Consider the following 16,969-nt stretch of genomic DNA (forward strand, 5'->3'; position numbering starts at 1 on the left):
CAAGGAAATACTGCTCTCTACACTTCTTCCTGACAACTGGATGGCTTTAAGAAAATCAAGAGCCTCTCTATATTGGAGTAACAGAAGGTACATTTGACTTTTGTGGTCGCATCCTTTGTTACATGGATGAGTGGTGTCTGTGTCTGTTCCTGTTCTCAAGCACATACAATCTGGGGTGTGTCCTTAGGCAGAGGCTTTGTTTTCAGCACTTGAAGGACGGGCCTGGCATACCACAAACCACCAGGCTTCCAGGTAAACTGGTTCAATTGATGCTGAAGTCTGTACTCTACTGTAATTTTCTCAGTAATAAGGAATTAGCCAACAGTTAATGTTGCATTTTTCTACTTATTAAACAAATTAAGAGGCATTTTGAATATATTCAGCCTATTAGAGCATGTGGTTTCTATTTAGGAAGGCTGGAGGTTTCTGTAAAGGCAGTGAGTAATTACCTTAGCACTGGTGACTTTGGGCTAAAGCTTGGAGGCACACTGTAATAAGAGACAGTTGCCATAAACACACCAGTGGGGGTAAATCGTGGTGTGTGGCCTTCTGGTGAGAAACAGATACCAGCTCTAGGTGAACCTCCTCCACTCTGGTCTCCACACCAACTCCTGATCCTTAAACTCTTTTGTTCTAAAATTACATGGCTACTATTCATAATTACTCCATGGTTCTCTGTCAGATTTTATATTTGAAGAATGCCATCTGTTATTTAAATTTACCAATAATTACTGAAAATACATTCATGGGAAATACTTTATGCAATCTGATTGTGAAGAGACACCCTATAGCACTTTAAAGTGAAATGCTTGACTTCAACACAATTAAAATTTGAGATTCCAGAATCTTAGATAATAGGAGTCTATATTTTTTTACTTCTGTTTTAAATAATAGAGAAAGTATTAAATGGGTGATGAGAATCCCTTGTGATTTATTCTACCTTTTTTTTTTTTGCACCAAAACATAACAAAATTTACCAAAATTTATTCCTGAGAAATCAGAAATAAATGAACTATTTAATACCGTATGCTTGTAGCACTTCCAAGTATATTTTCAGGACATTACAACCTAGAGTCAGGAATGCCTTTTTGAGACAAGAAATCTAAAATTTCTATTGTATACTTTATTTCCCGTGACTTTCAACAGAGCTTCCCCAACGGAGACTAGAGCACCCTTTTGTTTATCTGCTAGTCCTTTTCCCTCCACCCAAGGAACAGAAAAGCATATGAGCAAAACAGGACTCTAGTGTAAGCTGGAAAAAGAAGGAAAAGCTCTCTTGGTGCTTGGAAGCACAAAAGAAGGCTGTGTCAAGGCAAAGAAGGGGAGAGTTATTCTCTGGCATCTCCATGTTGGCACTGAAAATTAGTTTTTTCCATCAGGTCCTGTAGTAGTGTCTCATATACCTTCTACAAACCAAAGTCAGAGGTCTTGCCAAGTGCTGAGTATGCTTCAACTGATTCTATGTGTATCTGGATCCAAAATCAGTCTTGAAGTTTGTAGTAAAACTCAATGAGTCACTGTATTTATATGCCCAGCCAAGCAACGGATCAAAAGAAGCCCAGAATTGTTGCCCAGATGGACTAAGAACAACTGAGTTTTCTTATAAAATGTTTCAGCACAACATAAAGAACAGGAGTGGGTGGCTACAAGAAGGAGAAAATGAGGGCTGAGTTTTATTTCGTTTGAAGTAGGTTTCTACAGGGCTTTGTACAGGGATGTTCTAAGTAGGTGGTCAGAATGGATGTCCCCTAAAAGCACATTGCCTGTAAATTTGCTTTGGTGAAGTGGGTAAGAGAAACAGCGTGTCCAGCATCAAAGTGAAAATGTTCTGCTTTTCAAGTAAGAGAGAACTACAGATCCACAGCCTGTGATTGGAAACAATGGGTAGATTAAAGGGCATTTTATCCCCCACCTCTCTCCACACACACATACACACACACACTCACGCACATACACACAGTCATAAGCCTACTTGCCAGGTGGGGTTCTTCCAGCTCTTTCTGATCCGGAACAGGTTTTTAATCACTTCATCTTGTTTAATGATATCTGCTATTCGCTGCTTTACAAAGCCATGAACATTTACAGTGTGAGATAAATCTGGTTGTCTCAATTAAATCCCACAACCTGGGGAGGCTTCCCTTTCATTATTTAACAACTTCTCTTTTCTCTACCTATTATTGAATTCATCTAAAAGAAAACACCCTGCGGATCACACACAAAATACCATGGATCTGTTATAAGTGATTTTCTTGTAACAGAAAATAGCCCTACTGGATCGGACCACAAATAGCTAATACGGTGACCCCGTAATGGCCATGTGTGGCCATTCTCCTGATCACAGTGCCTTTTGGAGGAGAGACAGATGCAGGAAGGAGGGCTGGAGTGTTAAAAACTTACAGATAAAGGGCTTCACACTGCTGTGGATGTGCTTGTGTTGTTTGAGGCCCGATGAAGTGGCAAATGTTTTGCCACACTCCGGGCAAGCGTGGGCCCGGGCACCAACATGCTGAGAACGAATGTGCCGCTGAAGGTTGCTAGGGTCCGTGAAAACCTGCTAGGAAATGAGTACTGATTAATCAAGAAACTTAATTCAAGGACACAACAAAGACCACTTGCGATGACTCAAGAAGGAATTTTATTTGTTTTGTTTTTATTTGTTTTCCCCAAAGACTAAAAGAAAAGTCCTATTTCAAAAGTGTACCCCTCTCTAGGGTAGGAACTTCAAACTATTCTGCTCTATATTCTTAGCATGGAGCATCACTGGTATCAGTTGAACAAAATAATGAATGGCACTATTAGGCCACATTCAAGGTCTTTTTGATCCCATTTAGAGTGACTGGTGTTGAATAATAAAACGCTGGTCATGCCATTATTAAAACAAGTGTGCTACTTCCATCATTTAAATAAAATTGGGGGGATTTTTACTAAAGAACCCCAAATCTATTTAAACAGTTTTCTTAGGGGGTTAAATCTAATATTGTGTTTCAGCAAGTTACCAGCAAGTTGAAACCATTCCTTTGGACATTGTACTAAAAAAAATGAAAAAGCCACCCAACACATGTGGGAGCAAAACATCCCTAAAGATAATTTGAAATGTCCTTTTAATTTCTTTCTAGGTAAAAAAATATACAAAATTTTACTTTAATGTACATAGCATGGGGGAGTTGTAGGAAAATGATTATTTGGTAACCCAATGGAGTATAGAGATTTCCATTGGCATGAGAAAAGGTATTCATATGCTAGAAAAGTTTTTGAAAATAGAAAGCAACTTTAATGATACCAGGGCATCTTTGAGTTAATTAGGAAACATGAAAATAAAAATATGTGAATTACTGTTACCGTAGTTCACAGTTATGGTCTGTTAAGTACTTCCATTTCACCCTTATGTTGTTCAACACTGACCGCTAAGACAGAGGCTCCACACTTTTTAACTGGAACCAAGTTATGATTTATGTTGAGGACTTGGGTAGAAAAATCTGCAAATGTAGGAGTCTCCTATTCTTTCTGAACAGGCATTTAGAAACCTAATGTGACTTCCTCACAAATTGCTATTAAAAGAAATCAGTAACATGCATTGGATAAAATTTTCGTTCTCCATAAGACTATAAAAAAACTCCATGCTGGCAAGTCAGTAGCGGAACCAGGAATTTACCAAGGATGTCTGACACCTAGTTCTGGAGCTCACCATTAAGCCTCACTTCCTCCCTTACAAAAATAAAAGGATACCCACTAAGGGTTTTTATACACTCTACTAATGCCTTTTAGCATACAACACTCAGTCTACTTTTCTCAAGATATTTATAGTTTCCTCTCTCAAGGCTTGTTTTTATATATCGTAGCAAGTGATGAATTAAGAGAGAGGAGGATGACAGAGAGAGGCCAAGTAGCCTACAAATTCACTGTACCTTGGCACAGTTTTCACATTCATAGTGCTTTCCACTGTCATGTGACATCTGGTGGCGAATTAAATTGGACTTCCAGTTAAATGCCTTGGGACATTGATCACACTTGTATTCCCTCTCTTCAGTATGTGACAGCATGTGTTTCTCCAGGCTGTAAGAAAACAATTGATTTAATAGGACATGGTGACAAAGAACACATTCATAACTACGACATCATTTTATTACTAATCTAACTGGCGATTAAAAAAATAAGAAAGAAGAGGAGTTGAACTGAGAAGGAGGAAAGAGAAGAAACAGGCTTGTGACAAACAAAAGTACATTTTATGTTTCATAAGAATGTGTCTCTCCCCAATGTGAAGACGTGCCCCTGTTGTTAGAAAATAAATTTGATACAGCTAGAAGGGATTATCTGCCAATTTAAGAGCATGATAAACAATAAGCTATTTTTCCAGTTTTAGATTCACTGCACAATTCAAACAGCAACATATATTGCTAACAATACTTCATTCAAACACAAATGCTCAAACAGAAAATGTTAAGAAAACGCTTAAGAACACATAGACAGATATTCTGTCTAATGTGTATAATCTCTAGATTCAAAAAAGTACTTTATTTCTAACCATGTCTTCATATGAATAAGTGATCTGCAAGCTGACTGTGCAAGAAGCAACTTCCCAATATGACCCTGGAATGGATGGATGAATGGATGGATGTGTGGATGGATGGATGGACTGATGCACAGGTATGTGTGTGTGTGTGTGTGTCTGTGTAGATATACATACACCTATAAGTAAATATACAAACATATATATATAAAACTCATGAAGTAGGGAAAAAAGTGTACAATATTTTAAGTGGATACACTATTTAAGACCTCTAAAAGAAAAACATGGTTAGAAATTTCTCTATGTTTTAAAGTCTAAAATGTTTTCCTTCTCAAATGTTTCCCACTTTTTACTAAAATTTGTCTATGAAATCTGCAAGAATATAATGAAATGCAAATATTGATAATTACTATGATAGAAGATGTCTGCAACATTTGTATTAATTAAACACATACACACATAACACACTAGGATACTACTCCCAAGTAAAGTAACCAGAGTTCTGTGGAGAAATAGCCTATGTCAAATCTAAAGAATGAAATTCACAAGATGGAACGAGAACATCTTTTTTTGGTGAAAAGCAAGAAAATCATAGCTGATGTCAAAGCAATTAGGGTCCCAACCTAAAGAGATGTCCAATGACCCAGTGTGGGGCAAGTTAAGCATCAGTAAAAATAGACACTCTTCTAACAATGATGACATTCAAACCACACAAACAGAACCTCATTGGCCACCCTTGGAGGATACTGGGAAGCCAAACCATTGTTCTGAAAGCTGGTAAATAAGGGGAAAAAAATCATGTTCATGTCCGACTTTTCCTATATGAACTGTACTTCAGGGTAACCAAATAAAAAAGTTTCTCTACACAGAATTAATCTGGATAATAAATGATAAAATAATGATAGAATTACAATGCATTCATTCTGCAGCCCCTAAAGAATTAATGAATCTAAGCAATGCATTATGTGCCTTCTGATGGAAATAAATGACACCATCAATGAAGTATTCTTGCTAAAAGAGTGAACATAAATCCCAACCAAGGCTTGGGATGTAACTAAGAGTTTACAGGAAATAGAAGGGATCTTGGAGAAAGAAGTTAAACAACACCTCAGGGATATAAATAGTAGAATCCAGACTGGAGGAAATGCTACAGAAAACAACTCAATTTCTTTTATAGTTTTCTATAAATAAATAGTAATGAGAGTGAGAGGGAGAAAGAGAGGAGAGAGAGACAGAAACAGAGACAGACTGATTCTGGGGGAACCTTTAGATTCAAACAGATATAAGAGGCTTGTCAACCAATTGCTATGTATGGACTTTATTTTGATCTTAATTTAAAAAAACACTCTAAAATTTATGAGATAACTGAGGAAATTTGAACCCTAACTGAATATTTGATAATATTAAAGGATCATTATTTTTTTAAATGTGGTATTGAATTTATGTTTTAAGATTTTCCTTACTTGCTACAGACATATACTGAACTATTTATGAATAAGATGATATAATGTCAGGTTTTGCTTCAGATAATCCAAAACAGGTATTAGCTGAGACAAGATTGGCCTTGTGTGATAATTATAGAAGCTGAACCTACGGGTTTTTTTATACCGTCCTCTCTAGTTTTGTGTTTATTTGAAACTTTGCATAGTAAAAAATTATTTTAAAAAAACTAACAAGCATGTAAGCACTCTTTCTTTTCCACGTTTATTAATATTTCCCTGTGAGATAAATATTCTGAAGTTCAGCATTAATTGAGACCTTTGTGCACCTAGAATATATTACCCAGTGGTTGTGTAGACTGTGTAAGTGGGAGTGTATGTAAGAAAATAAATTTTCCATTTTCATATCTTGGTTAGAAATACCTTTCCTATACTTTTTCTGTTTCTCAGCTTCCTCCCTACAACTCTATTCATATTGGCACATGAACTTATTTTTCCTGCCCCGTGAGTCAGCCAAGTTGGAAATGCTATTCTATTTAAGCGCCGGTGGCGATATCTCCATGAACAAAAGGTACCAGGAGAGTACAGGTATGTGGAGTCATAAGAAAAGCCCTATCTTTATCTACAATATGTAATTCTCTGTTTGTTACAGAAGTTGGAATGTTAGCAAAAGAGTTAAGAGAGAGATATCAACAACTGCAGTTAACATTGAACTGAGTTGGAGACATCCTCCAAAATCACTGCACAGATTGCAATTCTCACTGTTCGTCCTTGGCAACCCATGAAGGCAAGCCATTTTATAACATATATTCCAATATGCTATATATCAAATCATAAGCCCAGAAATCTAGTGGCAAAACATTGGCCTATATGTTGGGTGTTATACCTTCTTGTAATTCCCAAGTATATGGTTTAGTTTTAAGAGCATATTATGAGTACACGGCACTTAGGGGGAAAAAAAATAACAAAGCAAAGGGACTTTTCCTGTCTTTGCTTCTCCCAATCTAGCAGAAAAGCAATATTGTTCCAAGGTATTATCAGCTTTCAGCTAATCGGTGATAAAAACAAAAAAAAGCAAGTCATTCTCACAAAAGCAAATGTGCATTGCTTTCATAAACAGAAGCAATACAGTCGGTCATTAGTGAGACTTCACTTTTCATAGAATTGTATACCAATTTATACAGCTTTGCTCAGCCTTCTGGGTTGTAGTTGGTTCTTTTCAATATTTGCATATCAACCTTTGTTTCTTTCTTGCATTTTTTTTTTTGGCCTTCTTTTGTCAAGATGTTACACATAAGATACAGAACAGAATAATGTATCAAGTCAAGAAAGGAATTTTCATTGATCAAAATATAAAGCAACAATATAGCATTCAATAAAGTAGAAAACATTCAGAAAATGTAGATACTACTTGTGGCTAAATTATATAATTTATAACCAAAAATACCAACTGGAGCATTGACATTAAATTGCATAGTGACATGCTTTATCTGTCTGGCTAGGGTACCAGAAAATAAGTTTTTTGAGAATTCACCCAGTGCCAGATAGTTAGGTTTCCTTATTGGTTTCTATTGAATATTTGACTGAATCAACCAAACTGACAGTTTGTTTCAGCATTAAGTAGAGTTGACTCAGGCTTAATCTTACAGCTAGCAGCAGATTAAGAAGCTTCCTCCACCTAAGAAGTGTTGCTATACATTTCTAGCAGGAAGTAAGAATTACATTTGAGTGTTTAATCTGTCAATTTTTTCTTTATAATGATTTCCATCATGTTTATAATAAAATTGAAGGAAATACACTTCATTTCTGACACCAGAGATATTCCTCTACAGTATAAGTACTTTTCCTATTCATTAGTATTTATTAGTTTCATTTGTTTTTTAATTTGGGCACAATTATATTTAGGATACATGCTGTGACTTTTTTTATTACAAATCCACATTTTACCAAACACATATAACAGATATATCCTCTTTGCAGATTTATATTAAGTGATAAAGACGAGCTTACAGGGTGCCGGGAAAGCTCTCTTATTCCCCCAAATGTTTTCTCTTTAATAGCTAAATTAGTCCTAAATTTTCAAAGCTACAGATTTACTATTTTGACTCAATTTCCTCAAGGAAGAGGTTATCTTTAATGGCTTTTTAGTCATTTATGCCTTAAAGTTAATGACAAATATGAAATCCTTTCCTAAAAGAGGCCTAACCAGAGGAGGATGCAGGTCAATAAATGGAGGTGAAAATAAGGAGGAAAAGGAGCCAGGAAGAAAAGGATATAAAATGGTAAACTGAAAGAGGTGAAGTGTCAAAGACAAAATCTGTGTAATTCACACTCTTGAGTAAGGCCAGTTGATATACTACCATTCCCATTTAAATACGATGACATTATGTTCATCTGAAATTTTGATTACAAGTTCCAGAATCACTTCCAGATTTAAAATCAAAGTAATGAATACAATTATTAAAATTATTTGTGGACCAAGGCAAAAACCATTAGGTAGAAACAAACATACAAAAACCTATTAGCTACTTATATGCTTTTCTGATTTTAAAGACCACTTTGTAGCATAATTACTAATATACTTTTCAAAGGGTAGGTCCCAGTGTTGCTGCTTTCTTTAATAGAAATAAAAAAGTTATTAAATTAAATCCAAAAGGCTATAAAAAGTTAATATATCACTGAAATACGGTTTTCATTGTGTTAAAAATAAGTATTAGAGAGTTGCTTCATGGAGATTATCATCTTTATTTTTTTCCTTTTAAGAAATCAAACATGCTTCTCCTATTCTTTTATGTATGTGCAGCTTAGATAAACTGCTGAAATTAAGTCCATGAGTTACACTGCTCTATCAAAAGATCATCGATATTTCACCAAGTGAATAGCAAATCCAGTCTTTCTTTAATCATCTATAGGTGGTCTTTTTTTATTATCTATGTTTTTTTCTATAGGTAGCTTTACTGTTTCTTGACACGATTACTTTAATATTAGCATCATTTTTGGTCCAGCACTCTTGATTTTTCTCTAATTCGTAATTTACTGCAAAGTTAAGCCTTTAGTTCTCAATAACACTACTTAAATAATAGTATAACATATTATTTTCTATCTGACATCAAAATAACTAATTCCAGTTTCACTGTCAATATTTTACAGATGAGAATTTCCAGGGAAAAATGATTTCTGAGCATGTCACTAGCACACTTGTCTAGCTCATTGCAGTTCCAAATTTCTCATCGGCATAAATTCTAAAACTTCAATATAACATTGCAGAATAAATATACAAGTTTTGGGATACAACATGTCATTTCTAACCTTTGCAAATCAGGAAAAACTTGGTCACATTCCTTACACTCCTGGATTGTATGTATCTCTTGGAGATCGTTCTCACTTTCGAGTTTTTGTTGGAAGTCCTCTTCCACCATTGAAAATGCTGAGTGAGTGGTACTGCAGGGAAACTTTTGGTGATCTGCTAGCTCAGCCTTAGATTCAAAGAGCTGGTCACAGTCCTCACAGCGATATTGCCGTTCTTCTGTGAAAACAATTCAAATGTTACTAGGATTGGGTGGTCGAGACGTGCCACCACAAACCAGCCAGTCTTATTGAATTATACAAGACATAATAGATATTATTTGATTGTCATTTCTACCATGTCAATTTTAATGTGAATTAGAAATAATGTATGTAAAGAACCCAGGACAGAGACTGGAACAATAATATAAGCAGTTACTGTGGCTACAGTACATCCTCCCAATTAGATAAAACTTTATGACTAAATTTCTCTAGGTTCAGAGGGTACTAAAAGTAGTAATTACCACTTACTGAGCATTATCTATTTTCCTCAATCCCGTACGCGGATTATTGGCATTCCTTAAAAAATGTTGATAAGGAATTATAGGTAGTATTTTTATCCTAATTTTCAGATGAGGGCATGCGGTTCCGAGAAGTTAAGTGCTGTAATCAGCTAGGGAGCCAAGTGGTTGTGTTGGGATTTGAACCCACCTCTATTCCATACACTTCTCACTATGCCAATGCCACGTGACCTGGAGAGCACATGGCCGCATCTGAGCCATGCTTATGCCTGGTTAATGTCAGTAAACTTGGAAATGCTTTAACATTCATCATCACTAATTATGGGATACAGGATGTTTTTAGTACCCTGCTAGGCTAATTCATGGTATCCAAGGGTCAGTGCTAACTGGCATAGCTTTGTTAAATAGCAAACATATTAATTTGTACTTTAAATCAATAAGATAAATGAATGGTAGTGGTGGGGACAAGGTTATAAAGTGTCAGGTGGGGATGGTATTGTTTCTTTTCTTCTTATTTCAATAGCTTTTAGCCCACTCATGAGGCCACGCTCTGCAGAGATCACACAAATACCATCACAGATACAATCGCGAAAAGAGTTCACAATGCCGAAAAACGTCCAGAGCCAGCAACAAGACACATAGTCCTGTTTAATAGACCTACAGCTGATGAAAATGGTACTCTTCATTTTTTCATTGATTGAATGTTTTTGAGAAAATATTTTAGTCACCGACCAAATGCTAGGCATTTTGTTAGGGAATGAATATATAAGATGTGTGAACAAATAGACTGATGTATTTTATGACAGATGCATGCGTAGGGCCTAAGGGAGCACTGAGAAACATGCCTACTTCATCTAATCTGAGGGAAAGAGGTTCAGAAAAGGCTTTGTAATCAGTAAGAATCAGCCAGGTGAAGTGGGATGCGGGCAGGTGTTTCAGGCAGTGGGAACAACATGGACCAATGACAGAGACAAGAAAGAATATGACCCATTCATGGAAAGGTAGAGTTGTAGTAAATGAGGCAGGTCTGCAGGCTGCATGTAAGGGAGGAGTGAAAAAAGAAGTTAGAAAGGCTGCAGGTCATGGGGACCTTTTAGGACCCTGTTAAGAAGGGAACAGAAAGCCATGGAAAGTTGGAAAGCAGGGACATATTTTAGACTTGGTTTTTAGAAAAATTTTACCCAGCTGCAGTGTGAAAAGCCAACCAGAGAGGCAAAACGGGACACTGTTGTAATCCACAAAAGATACTAGCTAGTTTAAACTAAACTAATAGCAGCGGGCCCAGAAAGGCAAAGAAATTACCATGTAGATTCAACAGTTTGTCAACTTTGGATGTAGAGGGTTAAGGAAGAGGGAAGTATTCTAAAAAAAAAAAAGATCACTTCAGCTCTAAAGACAGCATTCTCAATGACATTAAATAGTTAAGAGAAACATTACCTATAGTCTGTAACACTACTTATGTATTTAAGATCTATATTTAAGATCCGAGCCAGGAACAGGAACACAAACAGAACCTCCAGGCCACAGAATAGATGTAAAAGGCCTAAGTACTAGAGACAGAAAAGACCTTGGTTTGCACACTGACTCCACCACTTACTAGCCATGCAGTCTTAGCCAATTTACTTAGCCTCAGTTTCCCTATCTGCAAAACGGATATAATTTCTTTCTCACAGACTTGATCTATGTGTAAAAGATTAAATGAAACAACATATGGAGAGCATATAATATCTAGCATATAATGGGTATGCCATGCATGTGTTTTATTTTCCCTTGCCTAAGTTAAACCCTAGAACTATAAAATAGAAACAATCATTCAAACATTATAAGCATTAAATATAACATACGTGATGTATGTAGGGATATGGATATGATACATTGAAAACAAGGAGCAACTGATGGGTTCAAGAAGATTATAAAGGAAGATAATTTATGAATGGCAGACCTCAAAGAAGAATAGTCACTTCAATTTAGGCCTTTTGGGAGTAGTAAGCTAATCATTTATATTTCAAAAAATAATTGTCTGAAAGCCTTTTTTGATGTAACATTTACAGATGAAAGATGCATTGCACCAGAGAAAGTCCAGATTGCCACGTTTTATCATCTAAACGCTTCCTGCTGCCCAAGAGCCCTTTCCCATTGGGCCAGACTCCCCATTCAGGCTCAAACTCTACCAGGCTAATTGGGAACTCTAGGTTTTCTAAACACATTTGCCGGTCAGAGTTTCTAAGAGGAAAACGAATACCAAAAGTCCCCCGCAAATACAATACTATGGCCTACAAAGAGGCAGAATGCAGCCTAGCCAAAGGAAGAAAATATCCAAGTAAAGAGAGCCAGACGATAGTGGCAGCTTCCTTTGCTGGAGGTATAAAGGCAAAAGCTAAGGTTCTCCCATCTGGGTGGAATGCTGGAGTAGTGGTCTCCACCTCTTTGGTAGGCTGGGATGAGTAACCATTCCCAGTGGCCCTCCCAACTACAAAACACTCCAAAGACGCCACTAGATTATGTTGAACCAAATCACATTATATTAGAAAGAGAAATAAGAAGAAAGAAAAAAATATTAAACTTTCATCTCAATGATACAAATCAATACAAGTAGAGTTTTCTCTTTATCTGACTTGAATATACATCATTACTAATTATGATTATATTGGATCCCTCTTCTCTTGATTTAAAATAGGCCTCTGGCAAATAAAAATTCCTCTGGCTCCAAAATTTCCTCATCTATACTTTTCTCCCAATGTTACTCCCCTCACTCCCCTTCCATATGATCATGCTGGCTAAGATTTTATGGCAATAGAAATACTTTTTCCAGTAATAGAACATTAGATGAGAGAAACATCCCCTAGATTTAGAGAAGCTCAAAACCAAGCTCCCTGGAATGACTCTTATGCAGTGAAACGTTTCTCACCATAGTCTAAGGCATTGACAAAAGGCTTAACTAGGTGGAGGTCCAGTCCAAATACTCAAAATTCCTTTGACTTCTACTTCAGGGAAGACCTCTGCTTACTTTAGCTTCACCATAATATTAGGCAGATGTCAAACCAAGAAAATAGCTAGTCCAAGAGAAGGAATTTTTTAAAGTTGACACTGAATAGCTAGAGAAACTAACAAACAAACACCAAACATGATGGACCCTTGTGGAAGCTACGTCACAGTCTCCAAATGAGGGTAATGAGCAAGGCGGTGTGAGCCGTACTAACCGTGGATATCCGGCGCCATAGTTTCATGAGGATAGTCTTCACTCTTCATGAAAAGCAGAAGTTCCTCTCCTGGCGCAATGTCTGTGACTACTCTATAGAATATCTTTAAAGACAAAAAAAAAAAAAAAAATGAGGGACATGGATCAAGAAAGAGAGAGGAGTGAATATCAACAAAGATATCTGTACATTTTCTCATTCCTTAACAAACAAACAACTTTTTATTTTTTATCAAAAGAAGTGTGATTTCCTGTTTTATATACTGAAAACGAGCCCTCTGGTGACAATGGAAAGCTGTGACTCTCCAGCCAGTTGACAAATCTTTTCCAAATCCTACTTCACAAATCAAATTTTCTTAACGCAAGGCTCACTGTGTCACATATACTCTGTGCGGTGTCTAACAAAGAACTTCCCCTACTCTAAATCCTCAAAGCACCCCAGTGAACCACACGCATACTCACAGAGTTGAATGCTGTCTCGTATTATCCACCAGTGGTCTAGTTAACCTTGAGCCTGCCCCCCTTGAGCAAGACTGCAAAAGTAGCACCTTCTCAACAAGGTATTTCAAAGGTAATAGGTTAGAAGGACATGGCATAAAAGATCATGACAGCGAGAGAGAGTATTCTGCTTTTTAAAAACTTAATCCCTCTCTCACCAATCAGGATGGTGCTCCCACACTCAGGACCTGCCCCATGCCCAGCTCCTGATTCTCACTCTTTGAAAGCAGGCATTATGCCTGTTATTGATTCATTTATCGGGGTAGTGGGGGTGGTGCTTATTTTCCTTGCTTTCTAGTAAAGTGCTGAGGAGAGGAAGGATTTAATAATCTGCTAATGACTGACGGAAAAGCAGTGAAGCAAGCGTGGAAAGAGCCCTGACCTAACATTTCCAAGAGCTGCCTACCTTTCCCCTAAGCAGCTCGGTGACTTAGGCAAGTCATTGTTCAATGGACGTGTCCAGGCTCCAGGGTTTTTTCATTTATAAGAGAATTCAAGCATGAAAATCTTTAAAATGTTTATTCATTTTACCATGAAAATTGTTCTCAGTTTTTCATTTTATTGTAAGATTATTTATTAAATAACAATTCCATAACAAGATAGAAGTTTTGGAGCAAAGAATGAAGTTATACAGTTAGCTGGTGAAAATGAGACCAATTACATTCTGCCACAGTATCTTTGCAAAACCCCACAGTACTCAGAGAAGGAGATTATTCCTTTGCTTAGTATCTTCTTCTTGCTCTTCAGCGTTATCAATGACGGTCTTTTGTGCCAATCCTCTTTCTAAGAATGTCCATAAACAGAATTTCAGCCTTAGTGAGCCAAAAAACTCTAGATTCCATGTATGTGAGCCACACACTTCCTACCAAAAACAATAAGAAACAACATATTCTAAGAATATATTCTTAGAAGATATTGCTGGTAACTGCGGTTTCTTGCAGGGCCACTTGATATTTCAAAGCATGAAAAGCTGAGTAAATTAATGTCTTATAAGATCAACAGAAAGGCTTATACTTTATTTATCTATTTATCTCTTGAAAAGCTGAGGACTTTACACATAAGTGTGTGCCTCTTTATTCCAGTAGGTGGCTCTAAAGTACAATTGTTTATTTTTCTATAAAAAGACCAGAGCACAAAATTGTGCTAAATTTGAAAAATAACTCAATGAGGAATATTTTCTGCTTAGTTTCTTTCCTGTCAAAACAAAATGATTTTTTTCATTCAATAGTAGTTTAGCCACCTAAAGTTGGTTTATAGAAAATAATGGCACACATAAAATGTTGCTATATTATAATACAATATAAGCTAAGATCCTTTATATCTGTCCATAGATAGAACACAGACTACCTTAAAAAATCACTCCCTGTTATGTGCTGTTTCTATAAAAGACAGTAAATTTGAAGTTTGTATCTTATTAATTCTAACCTTCAAATTTTCCCTTCTTTGGAAATACACTGAGAGGAACAGTTCTGCTCAAAAGGTTACCAAATTTAAAAAATAATAATAATAATGTGTGAGTTTGCTTTTTCCCCCTAATCCTTCCAGTTAAATACTTATAAGTACCCTGTTTCATTCTGAAGTTCTATTTCCCCTTAGAAAACAATGGACTTCTCTCAACAGTTTGAATCACCTCTTTTTTTGGCATCTCTTAAAGGTTTAACTTATTAGCTTCCTTTCCAACAACATGTTGACATTTGAATTGTGACATATTAGAACTTTTTGGTGGCTTCTCGGAAATAGTGAGGTTAAAGAGACAATACCCAGCAAGACAGTAAAACAGTACAATTGTCTCTGTTGAGGAATGCTCCTTAGGCACACATGCCAGGTCATTTCAAGAAAGTATTATGATATCATTATTTCTCTGTAGTCCACTATTAATCATGTCTCTTTTAATTCCATTTTAGATTTACTGAATCCAATGCGAATAGTCCAAGAAGCAAAAGGAAATGATTGATACGCTGTAACTATACGTTATAAAGACAATTCTCTTTGTGGGACATAGATCACTACTGTAATTTCCCTTTAAGTGTCCAGATTGTCATGTGAAGAATATTGAGTGCATAAAAAATAAAAGACACGGAAGAGTGTTGATGTTGGCTTTGTTTACTGGAGGTAAAAGGTGACATTCCAAGCCATGAAAGGCAAGGCAAAGCAGAGTGGATTTTAACTTCAGGGTGTTCTTTTAGATTTTAAGTGAATTTTTATGGTGCTCATGAAACCGAGGTTTGAAAAGAACTGGCAAGCACCAGACGTAATGAGGGCAGATTCTGGGCATGCTTCCCCATATAGCAGTAAGAATGTGCCTCGAAGTCCCATCCACCACACCCTTCCCAATCTAGCCCTTTTCTCAAGGTGCTTCTACCACTTGATCTGCACTCTTTCTCATCCCTTAGGATCTTAAAGACATTTAAGTAAAATTATGTTTTCCTCTTCTAATTACAATGGCCCAAAAGTATAATTTGAATACTTGAATCCAGAGATGTATACATATAAATTTAGTTTACTTTCTAACAATAACAATACACCTGCAGGCATTTGAGAATTTACAGGAGTAATTTAAGCCAAAACAAAATGACAATCTGTTGCCTCGAAACAATTACGTGGAGGAATAATGGAATGTAATCTTGGAGGAATCGAGCCTTTCAGAAAATATGCTTTTATGTCATAAAATAGATCTTTCAGCAATAAAAATGCAACAAAGAATAGAAGTGATTTATGTATATTTTCTCACAGATTTGTATAGTAAGTGTGCTTGACCATGCTTATAAAAATACAGTCATGTATTTAAAATCAGTGTATGCTGAAATCTCAGCCATATTGCAGTCCTATGAAGTATATTCCATCCGAGTTATGTATCAGAAGCAGAGACACTACCAACATAACCTCTCTGATTTGGGGGTTGGAGAAAAATAGAAGTGACTCAATTACTCTGTTGAATTCCATAAAGAAATTAACAGGTCTCCTCTCCCATGGGAGGTTTTAGGGAAAAAAATTACCTCAATCCAAAATAAAAATGTCCTGGGTCTGAAACTTTGTGATGAATTCACCTCAAATATGTAAACAGAGGCTCAAAAATATCAAACATTTAGAAAAAGTTTGACTTAATACAAAAGGATTGTTGACTTATTTTGCTGTCTCTTTTTCAGAATGCTCTATTAGAAGGAAAAACTCAGTTCTTCCCAATATAAGGTAAAAGATAAGAGGAACAGGGCCTTATAGTGTAAGAAAATAGGATTATATGGAAATTCCATTTTTTAAAAGAAGTGATAATGAATACTTTAAAACTGTATTAACTCCTCCAAAAGTTTCTGTTTGGTAGCTATTAATAATATCAAAATCTAGAAGCATGAACATGTCCTAACTCTCAAGCACCTGAAACTTTTGACAGTTGAGATAGTCTTTTCATTTCATCACATAAAAAATTTGGTTTTCCCAGTGTCTCGCTTAACTCTTTATTTTTACAGAAAGCCATATTTTTATCTTTGTAAGTATAAATATTATACACGGATCTCTGCATACCTCA

The 16,969-nt window shown here is 36.2% G+C and overlaps 1 protein-coding gene across 8 annotated transcripts in view; it reads right to left on the reverse strand.

Annotated features, from left to right (window-relative positions):
• The window catches only part of MECOM (MDS1 and EVI1 complex locus), a 535,815-nt gene that overhangs the window by 34,086 nt on the left and 484,760 nt on the right, over positions 1-16,969 (reverse strand). For 5 of the 8 annotated variants that reach the window (XM_012640215.1, XM_012640213.1, XM_012640208.1 and 2 more), the window contains 4 exons: positions 12,953-13,055; positions 9,256-9,472; positions 3,906-4,053; positions 2,398-2,551 (listed from right to left, as the gene is read on the reverse strand). In XM_012640215.1, the coding sequence (XP_012495669.1) occupies positions 2,398-2,551; positions 3,906-4,053; positions 9,256-9,472; positions 12,953-13,001 (568 nt within the window). In that variant the 5' untranslated portion in view covers positions 13,002-13,055. Of the gene's footprint in view, positions 1-2,397; positions 2,555-3,905; positions 4,054-9,255; positions 9,473-12,952; positions 13,056-16,969 lie in introns of all 8 variants that reach the window. The other 3 variants (XM_012640207.1, XM_012640214.1, XM_012640209.1) reach the window with 1 other exon arrangement.

Source organism: Propithecus coquereli, unplaced genomic scaffold, assembly GCF_000956105.1.
Source record: "Propithecus coquereli isolate 6110/MARCELLA unplaced genomic scaffold, Pcoq_1.0 Scaffold15, whole genome shotgun sequence".
NCBI classification, from domain to species: Eukaryota; Metazoa; Chordata; class Mammalia; order Primates; family Indriidae; genus Propithecus; species Propithecus coquereli.